Raw genomic sequence first — 17,806 nt, 5'->3', positions numbered from 1 at the left:
TCATGTTGCCTGATTTCAAGCTATATTACAAAGCTGTGATTACCAAAACAGCAAGGTACTGGCACATAAACAGACACATAGATCAATGGAACAAATAGAGAGCCCAGATATGGACCTTAAACTCTATGGTCAACTAACCTTCTACAAACCAGGAAAAAATTTCAACGGAAAAAAGGAATTATCTTCATTAAATTATACTGGAAAAATTGGACAACTATATACAGAAGAATGAAACTCGACCATTCCATTACAACATACAAAAAGATAAACTCTAAATGGATTAAAGACCTCAATGTGAGGTAGGAATTCATAAAAATTCTAGAGAACATAGACAGCAAACTCTTTGACATTGGCCACAGCAACTTCTTTCAGAACATATCCCCAAAGGAAAGGGAAACAAAAGCAAAAATGAACTTTTGGGATTTCATCAAGATAAAAGTTTCTGCACAACAGAGGAAATAGTCAACAAAATAAAGAGACAACCCGGAATGGAAGAAGATATTTGCGAATGACATTTCAGATAAAGTGCTGGTATCCAAGATCTATAAAGAACTTCTCAAACTCAACATAAATTAATAATAATTCTTCAAGAAATCAGCAGAAGACATGACACTTCTCCAAAGAAGACATACAAATGTCTAACAGACACTTGAAAAAATGTTCATCATCACTAGCCATCAAGGAAATTCAAATCAAAACAACATTCAGACTTAGAATGGTAAAATTTAACATGGCAAGAAACAACAAATGTTGGATAGAATTGGGAGAAAGGGGAACCCTGTTACACTGTTGGTAGGAATGCAAGTGGGTGCAGCCACTTGGGAAAACTGTGGAGGTTCCTCAAAAAGTTAAAAATAGGGCTACCCGATGACCTAGCAATTGCACTACTGGGTATTTAACCCCATGATACAGATGTAGTTAAAAGGAGGGGCACATGGACCCCAATGATCATAGCATCAATGTCCACAATAGCCAAACTCTTCTTCATCAGATGAATGGATAAAGAAGATGTGGTCCATATATACAATAGAATATTACTCAGCCATAAGAAAGGATGAATACCCACCATTTGCATCGACATGGATGGAACTGAAGGGGATCATGCTAAGTGAAGTATGTCAAGCACAGAAAGTCAATTATCATATGGTTTCTCTTATTTGTGGAACATAAGGAATAACCTGGAGGACATTAGGAGATGGAAGGGAAAAATGAAAGGAGGAGGAAATCAGAGGGGAGATGAACCACAAGAGACTATAGAAACAAACTGAAGGTTTTATAAGGGAGGGAGTTTGGGGGTTGTGTTAGCCTGCTGATGGGTAATAAGGAATGTATGTATTGCACGGACCACTGTGTGTTATATGCAAACAATGAACCATGGAACACTACATCAGAAACTAATGATGTACTGTATGGTAACTAACATATCATAATAATAAAAAAGAATATTTACCAGCAATAAAATGGAATCAGCAATCCAAATATTCCCAAAAAAGCAATGTTCAGAAGCAGTTGGCTTCATAGGTGAATTCTGCTGAACATGTAGAGAAGGGTTTATACTTATTCTCAAACTGTTCCAAAAAATAGAATACTAAGGTAAGTTTCCAAATTCATGGTGTGAGGCCTGCAGTACCCTGACAAGGAAACCATATAAGGACACTACAAAAATGAGAACTATAGGCCAATATCTTGGGTGAGTTCGGATGCTGAAAATCTCAACAAAATATTAGCAAATTGAATCCAACAATACATTAAAAAATTTGTTCACCACAATCATATGAGATTTATTTCTGGGATGTAAGGATAGTTCAAAATTGGCAAATCAAATAATGTGATACATCACATCAACAACAACAACAAAAAAGATATAAAGCTTATTATCATTTCAATAGATGAAGTAAAAGCTTTAAAAAAATCCCAATATCCGTTCATGAAAAGAACTCTGAATGAAGCAGCTTTAGAGGGAACATAGCTCAACATAATAAAGGCCATATATGAGAAAACCACAGCTAACATCATATTCAAAAGTGAAGAACTTAGACTTTTCCCCTTTAGACCAGGAATGAGACAATGATGTCCCCTCTCTCCAGTTTTATTCATCATAATACTAGAATCCCTAGGCACAATAATCATAGAAGAAAATGAAATAAAAAGGGAGGAGGCAAGATATTGGAGGAGTAGGAGACCCCATTTCAACTGGTCCCCTGAATTAATCTGGATATCTATCAAACAAATTTTAACACCCACAAAATCAGCCTGAGGTTTAAGAATATATATCCAGATCTATAAATGTAGAAAAGTGAGTGCCTTATGCAAGGCAGGAAATGAATAATAATGAATCTGTGGGGGAGATATCAGAAGATAAACAGAAGATAAACCACCATAAGCTGACTCTTGGAAAATTATATAATACATGAATTCAAAATCGGAACCCTTAGAAATCTGCTGTAGTGTGAGACATCCCTCTCTGAAAGGGGCTTTGGAATCGAAAAGGCAGAATTCTAGGTAGGGCATCATGGTCTCAGGATACAACGAACCACAGAGCAGAAGGGGGTTCCTGAACTAGTAGAGTTCCCAAGCAGTTGAGCCAGGAAGCAGGTTATGGTCAGCAAGTCCAGGAAGGTACTCTTAGATAATATCACAGTAAACTGTGAGCCAGCCTATTGGTAACCAATCTTTTCCTGGGCAGCCTGAAAAACTCTGGAACCTGCACCCAACTAGGCAAAAACTCATAAAGTGCTAGTAGCCAAGAAGGATATTAGAGCAGCATCCAGACATGATCCAGGAGCTTTGGGTACACACACGAGCCCATGGCCACTCATGGTTTTGGAATCACAAAGGGCAGTGGCACTACTGGACTCCTGGGACTACATCTGAGAGAGTTGCTTTGGGAGGCTGTGGTTTTCAGAGGAGCAAGCAGAAGTGGAGACTCTTTGTCCTAGAAAGTTTATTAAAGAGGGTAGACTGTGAATTTTCATGTTCTGGGCCAGAGATTTGGCTGCACTGGTTTTGTTCTGATCCTCTGATGAAGCATGGAAAGCCCCCACAGAACAAAAGCCACGCAGATGACTGGTTTCCACTGAGACCATCTCCCTGACAGGGCAAGGCAATTCTCCCCAGGCAGGGTTACCTGAGAAACAGCACAGCAAGGCCCTCCTCCAGAAGATAGGCTGGAAGAACAGGTGATGACAATTCTACAGATAACATAAGACTGTAAAACCCAGGGGCACCTAGGTGGCTCAGTAGGTTAAAGCCTCTGCCTTTGGCTCAGGTCATGATCTCAGAGTTCTGTGACTGAGCCCTGCATTGGGCTCTCTGCTCAGCAAGGAGCCTGCTTCCTTTCTGCCTACTTGTGATCTCTGTATGTCAAATGAATAAATAATTTTTTTTTTTAAAAAGAGTGTAAAACTCAATGCCAGGGAAAAACTGTTTATTGAGCTCCAGGTGTGGCCTCATGACTTGTTTATTTTTCAGATAAAATTCTCTTTTTCTCTATTTTTTCTTTTTCTTATGCTTTTTCTCTGTTTTTCTTTTCTTTTTGACTTCTTTTCATTTCAACTAGGTTTTTATTATACCAACTTATATTTCATAGTTGCTTTTTGACTTGTACTTTTTCACACCTATATTTTTTATAGATGTAGTCTTAGTTTTAGTCCATTTTTCACTCTATTTAATTTTACATTAACATAAGTACAAGTTTTATTTTCCTTGTAATTTTGGGATGTAGTGTCCTCTAACACACAGACCAAAATAAATCCAGGAACACATGAAACACTCTGGTTTGACCACACTGAGGGATTAAAACCTCCCTACTCCCCTGCTTGTAATCTATCTATCATCTATCTATCTATATCTATATCTATTTATATCTCTATCTATCTATATATCTCTATATATCTCTATCTCTCTTTCTCTCTCTCTCTCTCTCTCTCTATATATATATATATATATATATATATATATTTATCTGTGGTGGCTTCTGACCACTCTGAATTTTGCTAGGTTTCACCTTGCCTGGATCATGGTTGATATTTTATATTTTGGACTCTGCTCATTCACTCAACCATCCCTTGACAGAATGACAGAGAAAAGGAACTCTCAACAAAGAAATGAACCTGAGACATAGAACTAGTGGATATGGATATAACCAAGATGTCAGAGATAGAATTCAAGGTAGCAATCATGAAATCAATAGCTAGGCTTGAAAAAAATATTAATGACAATATAGAATCTCTAAGAGCAGAAATGAGATCTAATCAGGCTGAACTAAAATGCTACAAAATATACAGTCTAAAATGGATATTCTATCAGCCAGCATAAATGAGGCAGAAAAGAGAATTAGTGATTTAGGAGATAAACAGAGAAAGGAAGGAAGTTGGGGAAAACAGAGATGGGGTGCCAGTTGCACATGAAGAAAGGATTGAAGAGGTTAACAAAGCCATGAAACATTCCAATATCAAAATTATTGGGATCTCTGAGGGATTGGAGAGAGATAGGTGGCTAGGAGATTTAATTGAGAAAACCATAACTGAGAACTTCCCTAATCTGGAAAAGAAGACAAGCATTCGAGTCCAAAGAGGCAGAAAGTATCCCTCCCGAAATCAATAAATATAGATCAACAACCTGACATATAGTGGTGAAGCATTCAAATTTCACAGCCAAAGAACCTATCCTGAGATAAGCCAGGGTGAGTAGGTTCCTTTCACATGGAAAGACAAAAATCAGAATAACAGTAGACCAAGCAACAGAAACCTGCCAAACCAGAAAGGACTGACAAGACATAATCAGGATACTAAATGAAAAGAACATGCAGCCAGAAATACTTCATCCAGCAATTCTGTGGGGAAAATAGACCCCAAGAGTCACATAGACCAGAAAGAAATAGAGAAAATCTACAGAAAACAAGACTTTACAGTCAAAACAATGGAACTAAATTCCTATCTTTTAATAGTTACTCTATATGCAAATGGGCTGAATGCTCTCATGAATAGATACAGAGTTTCCTATTGGATTAAAAAAAAGCAAGACTTATCCATATGCTGTCTACAAGAGACTCATTTTGATCTTAAATAAACCTCCAGATTGAAAGTGTGGGATGGGGATCAATTTACCATCCTAATGGACTTCAAAAGAGAGCTGGGGTAGCAATTCTCATACCAGACAAATTAGATTTTAAACAAAAGACTGTAGTAAGAGATGTGGAGGGACACTCTATTATACTTAAAGAGTATATCCAACAAGAAGTTCTAACAATTGCAAATATCTATTCCCACAACATGGGAGCAGACAATTACATAATCCAATTAATAACAAAAAAATAAAGAAACATATTGAAAATAACACCTTAATAGTAGGAAACCTCAACAGTCCACTCAGAGCAATGGACAGATCATCTAAGAAGGTGAACAAACAAATAAGAGCTTCTTTGAATGACACATTGGGCCAGATGGACATCATAGATTTATGCAGAACATCCCGCCCTATAACAAAAGAATCCTCATTCTTTTGCACATTCAAATGCACATTCAACTTTCTCTGAAATACACCACATACTGTTTCACAAATCAGGACTCAAATGATACCAAAAAATTGAGATTACTTCCTGCATATTTTAAGATTACAATGCTTTGAAACTGACTTAACCACAAGAAGAAATTTGGAAGTAACTCAAGCACTTGAAAGTTAAAGAGCATTCCAGTAGAATCTTTGGATCAACCAGGAAATTAAAGAAGGACTTCAATGATTTATATAAACTAGTGAGAATGAAAACACATTGGTTTGAAAACCTATGGGATACTGCAAAGGCAGCCCTTAGAGGGAAATACATAGCCTTCCAAGCCTCTCTCAAAAAATTAGAAAAGATCCAACCACACAAGCTTACCTTACACCTAAAGGAACTGGAGAAAGAACAGCAAGTAAAACCTAAGCCAAGGAGTAGAGAAAAATACAGATTAGGGAAGAAATGAATGAAATAGAAACCAGAAAAACAGTAGAACAGATCATCAAAACTAGAAGATGGTTCTTTTAAAGAATTAATAAGATAAATAAACCTCTGGCCTACTTATCCAAAAGAAAAGGGAAAGGACCCAACTTAAAAAAAAAAAATCATGAATGAAAGGGAAGAGATCATGACTACCACCAAGGAAATAGAAACAATTATTAGAAATTATTGCCAGCAACCATATGCCAACAGATTTAGCAACCTGGAAGAAATAGACACATTCCTGGAAACTTATAAAGTACTAAGACAGAAATAGAAAGAAACAAACAATCTGAACAGACCAATAAGCAGTATGAAAATTGAAGCAGAAATCAAAAACTTCCCCAAAAAACAAGACTCCAGGGTCAGATGGCTTCCCGGGGGAATTCTACCAAATATTTAAAGAAAAAAAATCATATATATTCTACTGAAGATGTTAAAAAAATAGAAATAGAGTAAAAAACTTCTAGCCTTGTTCTATGAGGCCAACATTACCCTGATCTCAAAAGCGGAAATGACACCATCAAAAAGGGGAATTACAGACCAATATCTCTGATGAATACAGATACCAAAATACTCATCAAGGTCCTAGCCAATATATCTAATAGTACATTTACAGGATTATTCACTATTATGAGGTGGGATTTATTTATATCCCACCTAGGTGGGATGCAAGGATTGTTCAATATTCACAAATCAATCATCATAATAGATCATATTAACAAAAGAAAAAGCAGGAACCATATGACCCTCTCAATTAATTCAGGAAAAACATTTGACAAAATACAGTATTCTTTCCTGATTAAAACTATTCAAATTATAAGAATAGGAGGAAAATATCTCAATATCATAATCACCAACTATGAAAAACCCACAGTGAATAACATTCTCAATGGGAAAAAAAATGATAGCTTTTCCCTTAAGGTCAGGAACATGGCAGGGATGCTCACTCTCACCACTTTTATTCAACACAGTACTGGAAATCCTAGCCTTAGCAATCAGAAAACAAAAAGAAATAAAATACATTCAGATTTGCAAAGAGCCAAACTTTCTCTCTTCACAGATGAAATGATACTTTATGTGGAAAACCCAAAATACTCCACCCCAAATTACTAAAACTCATACAGCAACTCAGTAATGTGGGATAACATGAAATCAATTGATTTTCTATACACTAAAAACGTAACTGTAGGAAGAGAAAATGTGAGTCAATTCCATTTACAATAGCACCAAAACCACTAAGATACCTTGGAATAAACCTAACAAAAGAGGTAAAGGATCTATACTCTAGAAACTACAGAACACTTATGAAAGAAAGGAAGACAAAAGGAGATGGAAAAACATTCCATGCTCATGGATTGGAAGAATAAACATTATGAAAAAGTCTATGGTGCCCAGACTAATTTACACTTCCCATGCCATCCTTATCAAAATACCATTGACATTTTTCACAGAGCTGGAACAAAGAATCCTAAAGTTGTATGGAACCAGAAAAGACCCAAATTGCCAAGGAAATGTTGAAAAAGAAAACCAAGTCTGGCCGCTTCACAAGGCCTGACTTCAGGCTCTATTATAAAGCTGTGATTACCAAGAAAGCATGGTATTAGCACAAGAGCAGACACATAGACCACTGGAACAGAATAGAGTCTCCACAAAAGGACCCCCCAACTCTATGGTCAACTAATCTTCAACAAATCAGGAGTGAATTTCCAATAGAAAAAAAGATAGTCTTTTCAATTAATGGAGCTGGGAAAATTGGACAACCACATGCAGAAGAATGAAACTGGACCATTCTCTTACACCAAAAAAGATAAACTTAAAATGGATGAAATACCTAAATGTGAGACAGGAATCCAACAAAATCCTAAAGGAGAGTACAGATAGCCACCTCTTTGACATCCTCTAACACAAACTTCTTTCAATACATGTCTCTAAAGGGACAGGAAATAAAAAGCAAAAAGAACTGGGACCTCATCAACTTTAAAATCTTCTGCACAGCAAAGGAAACAGTCAGCAAAACTAAAAGGCAACTTTCAGAATGGGAGGAGCTATTTGCAAATAACATTACAGAAAAAGGGCTAGTATCCAAAGTCTATAAAGAATCTATCAAACTCAACACCCACAAAACAAACAATCCAGTCAATAAATGGACTGAAGACATAAACCAACACTTCTCCAAAGAAGACATACAAATAGCTAACAGATGCATAAAAAAAAAATTGTTGAAAAAAATTGTTGAACTTCACAAGCCATCAGGGAAATGCAAATCAAAAGCACAGTGAGATATCACCATACACCAGTTAGAATGACAAAAGTTAACAAGATAGGAGACAACAATTTTTGACAGGGATGTGAAGAAAGGGGAACTCTCTCATACTGTTGGTGGGAATGCAAACTGGTATAGCCAATCTGAAAATCAGTATGGAGGTTCCTCAAGATGTTAAAAATAGAGTTACCCTATGCCTTATCATTTGTACTACTAGGTATGTACACTAAAGATACAGATGTAGTTAAAAGAAGGGGCACATGCACCCTGAAAGGAGCCGAGGTGCCCTTCAACAGATTAATGGATAAAGATGTGCTTCTTATAAAAAATGGAATATTAATCAGCCATCAGAATAGGTGGATACCCACCTGTTGCATCAATGTTGATGGAACTGGATGGGAGTATGCTAAGTGAAATAAGTCAAGCAGAGAAGGACAATTATCATATGGTTTCACTCATATGTGGAGCATAAGGAATAGTGTAGAGGACTGCAGGGGAAGGGAGGGAATTTCTTCGATTCAGGAAGAAATTAGACTGGGAGACAAACTGTGAGAGTCTCTGCAGTCCAGGAACCAAAATGAGGATCACAGAAGGGGGATGTGTATAACCAGGTAATGAGTATTAAGGAGTGCTTGTGTTGTGATGAACACTGTGTGTTATACTCAACTAATGAACTGAACACTATGTCAAAAACTAATGATGTTGTATATGTTGACTAACTGAACAAAATTTAAAAATAATGAAAAAAAAGTTGTACATGGATCTCGCCCTGATAACCTCTCTGATCTCATTTCTTTCCATCCTCATTTCTGCTCACTTCTATTCTGGCCATACTTAGGGTGCTATCTCCAGGCACATTTTGTCTCAAGGCATCAGCAACATGATTTTTACCCTCAATTTATTCAGTTGTTTACTCAAATGCCATCTATTCTTAGAGTATCTAACCATCTAATAAAGTAGTATGCCCAAAGTCACATCCTGCCACTTTACTTACCCTGCTCTAAAAGTCACTCTAAAAATCATCACAACCTGATGGACATATAAAGTGTGTTAGGAAGAAAGAAATAAGAATTTGGCTCCATCCAACATGGTGTAAACTGTAAGGGTTATGAGAACAAGGACTTTGTTTCTGCCTATTTACACTTCCTGAAACAGTGCCATAATCACTTTCAGTCTTGCCACTGATTTAGCACCAAGATATGGGAGATTTTCAGTATCACCATGGAATAACATAAGACCTGATTCTAGACTATTGGCCTAAGGTAGAGGGTATGACTGCTTCTAAACAACAGAATGTAAGTGCAAGAGAATAGAGGTTTAGACAGTTTTCATCATTGCCTGGTCAAGGCTGAGACTCCCTCTGACTCAAATAAGCAGGTGTGATAATTATATTATCATGGAACAATCACAACTTGGTTCTAGTCTAGAAGCACAGAAAATTAGGGGGCAAAAGCATAGCAGGTGAGTATAGTACACTGAATTTTTTTTCTCTCTTCCTCCCATTAAGACATAGTGTCATATTTTGCTCACGGCTGTATATTCAACCCCTAAAACAGAATTAGAAATATTATCAAACCTTCATCTGATTAACAAGACACGGAATATCCCCAAATCACTGTAAAATAATATAAGGCCTATGAGTCAGAGATGTGAAGGTGGTAGTGTCTGTCTTCCTTCCCCCACTAAGATATATGATCTAAGACATCAGCTATTTTGTTTAGATGATTTTCTGTTCAATCCTCACATCCTAGGACTGGGGTGAGCTTTCTGTTTGATTATATATTAATAACCTAATGTCATCATGAAACAATACAATGTTTGTTTCAGGACTTGGGGCCCAGTGGGAAACCAGGGACTAGAAAGGATTATTACATATCTAAAAAGTATATATATTACTATTTTTGTCATCTATCGTATGCACTCATCTAACTCTATACTTACATTTATCACATTTTTTATTGTTTTGTGGAGTTTTATACTATCTTATATCCTCTTTATTGGACTGAAGACTACTTAAATGATAAAAGACCATGTGTTAAGAAAGGGAGGTTTTTCTTTTGTCTTCTGCTATGTCCCAAACTCTTTAAACAGTTCCAGGATTAGGGCCAGCCTTCCTCTGAGAGTCAGAATGTGGAGTAACCCCAATATTATCATGGGGAAATGTAAGGTCTGTTTCTGGTCCCAAGGTCAGTGGCAATGGTAGATGTCTGTCTCAGGAACAGCCAAGATACAATCTCAATGAGAACTTATTTTTTTTTTTCTTTTTTAGTCAGTAGCCAGTTCTGTGGCTAGACCAGGCATTCCTGAGTGTCAAAAGTGGTAAAAGTACTCAGAATATCAACTAGCATTCTAAGGTCAGTGTTATTGGTTGTATTCTTGTTGCAATCCATCTCCCAATTAGAAAAAAGAAAATATTTCTACAATTAAAAACAAAACACAGGGGCACCTGGGGGGCTCAGTGGGTTAAAGCCTCTGCTAAGGTCATGATCCCAGGGTCCTGGGATTGAGTTCCACATCAGGCTCTCTGCTCAACAGGGAGCCTGCTTCCTCCTCTCTCTCTCTCTGCCTGCCTTTCTGCCTAATGTAATCTTTGTCTGTCAAATAAATAAATAAAATCTTTGAAAAAAATAAAAACAAAATACATTCCACATGATTTGAAGTTTCCCATTTATGTCAAAAAGTTTTAAAGCACCAATACCAATAATATTATTGACTATGATTATATTCAAAGTAAATGTTTAAGGCATAGATAAGATTCACACCAAATTCATGTTAGTGTTTGCTTCAGCAGAGGAAGGAAACTTTACAGTATTGGGAAAAGGATTTATTATATGTTATATATGTCTATATATATATATATGTATATATATAAAATTATATGTTCTCACTTCTTAAAATATAAATCTATTTTGGGGCACTTGGGTGGCTCAGTTGTTTAAGTGGCTGCCTTCAGCTCAGGTCATGATCCCAGGGTCCTGAAATCAAGCCCTGCATCAAGCTCCCTGCTAGGCAGGAAGTCTGCTTCTCTCTCTCCCACTCCGCCTGCTTGTGTTCCCTCTCTCGCTGTCTCTCTCTCTGTCAAATAAATAAATAAATAAATCAAATCTTAATAAAGAAATAAATGAATAAATAATAAATATATAAATCTATTTCTAAATGAAGTATGCCAAAATGTTTTGTTTGTTAAATATTGACATAGTTGACTTTGCACAAAAGTAAACAAATGTTATGTTTTATATACTTTCTGTATCATGTTTTAATTTTTTTAAAGAAATAAAAATACAAAGAAATTTTAAAACACCATGATAGCTGATTTATTACAATGTTTTCAATATTGAACATATTTAAGAAATATGTATATGCAATATGCAAGGACATAAAACATCTGAATAATACAACTAAGAAGCTTGATAATAGAGAAAACTTTAAATTTTGTATTTTATAGAAACTATACATTCTTTTCTTAATAGAAAGTTTCAGTAAACCAATTACCATTGGAGAGATAAGGTTGATTAAGGATCTTCCATCAAAATTGTCACCAGGATTAAATTGTTTTATAGCTTGGTACTAGCTAATTTTAAAAGAACAACTGGAATTTTAATAAAATTTTTAGACAAAAAACAAATAATTATAATGTTTTTTAGAGCTATTTCAGACCACAAAAAAAGACAGAAAATTCACCAATTCATTTTTAAAGCTAGCACAATTTAAAAAACTGAATTTGATAAAGACAGGGGGTGTTATATGTAAACAATGAATCTTGGAACACTACATCAAAAACTAATGATGTATTGTATGCTGACTAACATAATTTTTAAAAAATGAAAAAAAAAAGAAAAAATACAATTTCAGTTTGAAGTGTAAATTGAATAATTCTAAAAAATATTGGTAAATAAAATCTAGCTATGTATCAAATGATTATTTGATTATTATAAGATGACTAAGTAGGATTTATTCCAGAAACACAAATTTGGTTTAGCATCAAATACCTAGTCCTCTAATTCATTACATTGACAAATTAAAGGAAAACAAAATCATATGATTTTTTCAATGGATGCTGAAAGACATCTGATAAATTCCAGAAGCCACTTTCAGTAAGCCTCCTAATGTGAAACAGGAATGGAAAAAAAATGGAATAAAAGAAACTCCTTAAACATTTTAAGGGTTAATGACTATTTGCCAATAACCAAAGCCAAACATTAATAGGGAACACTAAAGACAATTCCATGAAAACTAATACCAAATGAGCATATCTGTCATAATCATTATTAAACATTATTTTGAATAAATAAAATTATCACTATTTGCAGATGAAATGATTTTATACCTAGAAGATTGAAATTATTCTTTTAAAAAGTATAAGAGAATTTATTAAATTAATTCTGTATTTTACCTATATTGTCAAAAATAAGAAGTTAAAAATAAAGAGGAAAAAATGTCCAATTCAAAATGTGACAAAGAATATTTAAAAACAAATTTAATCAGATGTAATGGATCCATATGAAGAACATTACAAAAACCAAACCAAAAGATTTTAATGAGGTACCAAAACTCTTGAATGGCAAGAGTTAATATCATTAAAATTGTGTTCTAAATAGAAATGTTGAAATGTATCACAATTCTAAGATATCAGAATTTTTGAAATGTGGAAAGAATGCTTTCAATTTTCATATAAAATTAATTTCTAGAACAATTTATATAAAAGAAGAAATGGTGAAAAAAAGAAACACTTAATGAGAGGTAACTTGCTTTACCAGAGTTCAAAATTCATGGTCAAGCCACTATAGTTAAACGACAGGATACTGGTTCACAGACTGAAAAATGGGTGACTTATTTAATATATATGATAGCATAATCATGAATCCAATGTGAACAAAATGTATATTTGAACTTTTATCTTATACCATATATAAAATAAACTCCAGATGGCTCAAAAAGCTAAAACCTTAAAATTAATTAAAATTTTAGAAAAAGATATAGGTGACTATTTTTATGACTTGGGTTGGGGGCACTCATCTGAAAAATATATGAAACCAAAAAACTTAAAAGGAGGTAGCAGTCTATCTAAAAATTAAAAACAACAATATAAGAATCTATAAAGTAAAAGATACTACCACTAAAGTCAAGATCAGTGATAGAATGGAAAAAAATACAGATTGGCTACAAATGATTAATCTGTATCCTAGAGAAATATAATAAGAATTCCTAGAAATGTATAAGAAAAAGATCAAAGATTCAATAGATAAATGAGCAAAGGATACATATTGGCAAATCACAAAAGAGAAAAATCCGAACAGTTAAAAAAAAACAAAACTCCTTGAATTTGTCAATTAAAAAATTACTATTTAATGTTTCACCCTCCAGATTTGCAAACTTGAAAGAGTACTGGACAGGATAATGGGAAATGAGCACTTTCATTTTGTATAGTAATTTTGTAATATTACTTAAAATTAAATATATCCCTTCCTAGCAATCCCATTTCTGGGAATCTACCCAATAGAAATAAAATTATCAGTATTTATTGCAGCAGTGGTATGGTCAAAAAAGAAAAGGAAATAATTTAAGTGACCATCAGTGATAGAATGCCTGAATATCTTTTTGGTATATAAATGTACTGTATATGCAGCTGTTAGAGGGAAGGAGAGAAAGAAGAAGAGGGGAAAAGGTGATTTATTTAATAAATGTGATGGCTTAATCAGGTACCTGATGTGAACAGAATGCATAATTTGACCTCTGTGTTATAACAAATACAAAGTAAATTCCAGGGGCAGAGGGGAACTGGGAGAGGACAAGAGCGGGGAGAGGGAGAGAGAGAGAGAGACTTGCAGCTACTGATTAGAATAGATATCATGGATATTCCAAATGTGAAAAGCAATTACAGAGAAATGATGTGGCTTTTCATTTTTACAGAAGAGACTACAACAAACTTTCTGTAAGTGGATGGGGAAAACGTGTAAGGTTATACATCATGTTCTTAACACTTGTTACCTGGAAAGAAGAAAGGGGAGATAATAAAATGGGAGAAAGGATCTGGTGTGGAGTTACACCACTGATTTTTCTTTAGTTTTTCATTGTTCCAATGGTAATGAATACTTTTCAGTTTTCTATTAACACCCAAATTAAATATTCAATTGTAGAACAAAGCCATATCAAAAGTACCAGTGTACACTTGGGACAAAACTGTGGGACTAGTCGTTGTAAGATTTGGAGGCACAAAAGTAAAAAGTAATCATAAATTCCTGAACCTCTGACACCATTCTGTTCCAAAAATTCACAATTACAAGAACATGACGTTTTACATTTAATAGTTCCATGACTTTTACAAAGAGCACAATGAATTTAGGGGGTTTTCACCAAGCCATAGACATAAATGTGAATATCATCATCAAACTTAATGAAGTAGACGGATGGCTTGGCCACCACTTGATGGATAAATATGCCGGTTCTCTTGGACCCGTCATCTTTGGCGTGTTCCACTTGCTTGCCCACGAGGCTGTCGACCACTTCTCCAGGCTCCCGTTCTGCTGTAGGGAAGTAGTAGTTGGAATCTGGAATGATGCGCAGGTCACCGTCTTTGTAGTCATCCAGCAGCGTGTACATATAAAGGACAGGATCTTTCTCATAAGTTATATAAAACCAAGTGTCCATCACAGGAGCTCGCGCCAGAACCATGCCCTTCCATTCATCTTTCGTACCATGCTCACCCTCAAACACATGCCCCACTGCTTTGCCAATCAGGGAATCCGCCAGGCGCGAATCAATGTGAGGAGTTGGCACTCTTTCAGGAAGGATTTCTAACGCTAAAACTCTCTTATCTAGGTGCAGCTCTAGCCCATACACACTATCTTTGCCATCATATTTGATGATGTAGAGAGTGGGCTTCACGGAAACCTGCTCGAGCACAGTGCCCTTCCACTGCTCCACGGGCTCATTGCCTTCCTTCCAGCCGTGCTGAATGCGGCAGCCCACGATGTTCCTACGCGTGAGGAAAGTGGGCTTGCGCCGCTGCTTCCTGTGGGTGTGCCTTTTCTTCATCAGGTATGCAGAGACGCCATCTACACCCATTGGGGGCACAGTTGGGGGTGACATGGCTCAGGATTTAAGGATGCTCAAGCAAAGCTGCCACTTCCTCAGTTAAGATGACAAAAAGTCAACACTACCCAAAATGAGATATTTTTTCGTGATCTCTGGGTCTTTCCTCCTTTACCCAAGTGCAAGGCTCTCCCCAAGTCTTGACAGAAACGTTCTAACTCTGACCGTGGGCACTGGAACAGCGTGGACCTTTTGACAGTGTTCTCCTTTCCCGCCCAGGAGAGGCGTCTGCAGCAGTGGCGGCTGCCGCAGCAGATGGCGGGCTAGCTTGTACTGCTTACGCCTCGCACCCACCCTGACTCCCACCCCGAGTCCCAGAATTGACCACTTAGCTGTTATCGCTGGTGCTGAAGCTGCAAAAACGGTGATTGAGAAGACGACAGGAAATGTAGTCAAGGGATAAGAGAGATGACTGCAGCAGCAAAGGAGCAGGCAGCGGTGGGTCTCTGACAAATTCGCGCGGCCTCAGCTTCGCAGCGCTGCTCTGCCCGGCCTAGCTCTGGCGCCGGGGTTTTTGCTTTTTTTCAGGAATCCGACCCCTTAGAGCCCGCCTGCGCCTCGGCCCCGCCCCCTGCCATTCCGCCTTCCGCTGTGCCTGCAGTGACTGGGCGGGTCAGTGCGCGCACCCGCGTTCAGTACGCAGTCACAGTCTCTCACTCCGTTTCCTCACGCGCTCCCTGACCGCTTCCCTCAGACTGGAGCCAGAAAGGCCGGCTTCCCTGCTCTTTCTTTCTGGCCGCCTTTCACCCGTCAGCGTTCTCCACAGCCACTCCATCTGCTTTCTATCTTACAGGAATTTCTTACAAAAACTTTACAAAATAATATCTAATACATACATAAACAGAGTTTGTACATACAAATTATTTTCTTTCAGTTTAAGGAATATGAGAGCAGTGAAGAAAAAGCCCACCATCTTGATCCAAACTCTCCTTTTTATTTTATACCTGATCATTCCCAGTAATGCCTTTTTTAATGATCTTCTTTTCTGAATGTAAAAGAAATGTAGTGACATGGAGAATTTCTGAAATTCAGTGAAATAAAAGACAAAACTAACTTTGATCTTACCATCTAGACATACAGCAAAATGTTAGTTCTGATTTCTTTTTTATATTTTACAAAATTGTGAGATTTCATACTTTTATGGCTTATTTTTTTTCCAATTTATATCAAGAGCATTTTCCAAGTTTATCAAATACTCTGGAAACATGATTTTTAATTGTCCCATAATGTTTCTTTGTGTGGATGGTCCATTATTTGTGCTATGACAAAATAGGTAATGAAGCTAATTTACCTTCATATATGGACTTATTGAAGTAGTATAAACAAAATTTTCAAATAATATTTAATGCCATGGGAATCCACATATGAGATAAGGACAACGTGTGAAAAAGTAGGCTATTGAGACAAAATTATGGAGAGAGAAACAAACTTTATAGTGAGAAAAATGAAAGGGCTTCTGTTGTATATATTTGTTTTTTTCTGATTATAGGACTACTGCATCTTCCTATGGAAAATCTGAAAGATAGAAAAGAAAGTGTCTGTAATTTCATCTACCTCAAGTCACAGAGTTGTTGTGAGGATTAAATGGTAATGTCTGTAAAACTTTTAGCCCTGTATCCTACATTACGAGATGGTAATTAAAGCCAGGGAAGTCTACTCCCTAATTCTCATTCCTCCATCCTTCACTGGTGAGAAGACAATACCTCATATCTTTACAGGTAAAATAAAGGTCATCATTTTATATAGAAATGTAGAAAAGCAGGAGAGAAAGCTGCAAAATGAAAATACTGGCTGCCTCCACATTTCATACCTTCCAAGGCAGGAACAGAAAAAAAAAACCTAGTCCTTGTACCATTTAATAGCTAAAAGGGCAGAATGTTCTGGATGTCCAATTTCCCGTGTTTACCAAGCCAAGGACTTTGAAGATGGGATGATTCTTCAATACTACACATTGAGAAAGTAATTCTGAGGAGGCAAGAAACTTACATACACTAAAGTTCTAAACTCTTTGGAATGTGATAGTGAGCGGCACCGGGGTGCCTAATTTGGTTGGGACGACTGCCTTCGGCTCAGGTCATGATTCCCGGGTCCTGGGATCAAGCCCTGCATTGGGTTCCCTGCTCCTCAGGGAGGCTGCTTCTCCCTTCCCCTTTGCCTGCCATTCTCCCTCTTTGTGCTTTCTCTTTCTGTCAAATAAATAAGATCTTTTTAAAAAAGAATGTCACAGTGGTCTGTATATATTCATATACATATACAACTTACACACTGAAAGAAGGCATGTGCAGATGTCATGTGATTATGATCCACAAAAAAGGTGTGTGTGTATGTGTGTTTGTGTGTGTGTGTGTGCTAATCTCCTATACCAAGATGTGCCAAGCTCCTTTTGCTTAAAAACAGCAGTTGACATGTAGGGACGACCACACACAGGTCGCACAAATGGAGGCCAAACAATCAATCAGACCCTTCGGTTA

General features: G+C 36.6%; 1 protein-coding gene across 1 annotated transcript; it reads right to left on the bottom strand.

Annotated features, from left to right (window-relative positions):
- Positions 1-12,023: 12,023 nt before the first annotated feature.
- SPIN4 (spindlin family member 4) lies at positions 12,024-16,219 on the bottom strand. Its single transcript, XM_004782115.3, has one exon. The coding sequence runs from the start codon at positions 15,330-15,332 to the stop codon at positions 14,583-14,585; it is 750 nt and encodes a 249-aa protein (XP_004782172.1). The 5' UTR covers positions 15,333-16,219; the 3' UTR covers positions 12,024-14,582.
- Positions 16,220-17,806: the final 1,587 nt, after the last annotated feature.

The sequence above is a fragment of the Mustela putorius genome, unplaced genomic scaffold, assembly GCF_011764305.1.
Source record: "Mustela putorius furo isolate JIRA1106 unplaced genomic scaffold, ASM1176430v1.1 tig00001472_pilon_pilon_pilon, whole genome shotgun sequence".
Classification (NCBI taxonomy): Eukaryota; Metazoa; Chordata; class Mammalia; order Carnivora; family Mustelidae; genus Mustela; species Mustela putorius.
Note: the sequence above shows the minus strand (reverse complement) of the source record. Positions and strands in the feature narration are given on the sequence as shown.

Excerpts from the sequence above, each read along its gene's own strand:
- SPIN4 (XM_004782115.3), bottom strand. The coding sequence starts at position 15,332 with ATGTCACCCCCAACTGTGCCCCCAATGGGTGTAGATGGCGTCTCTGCA.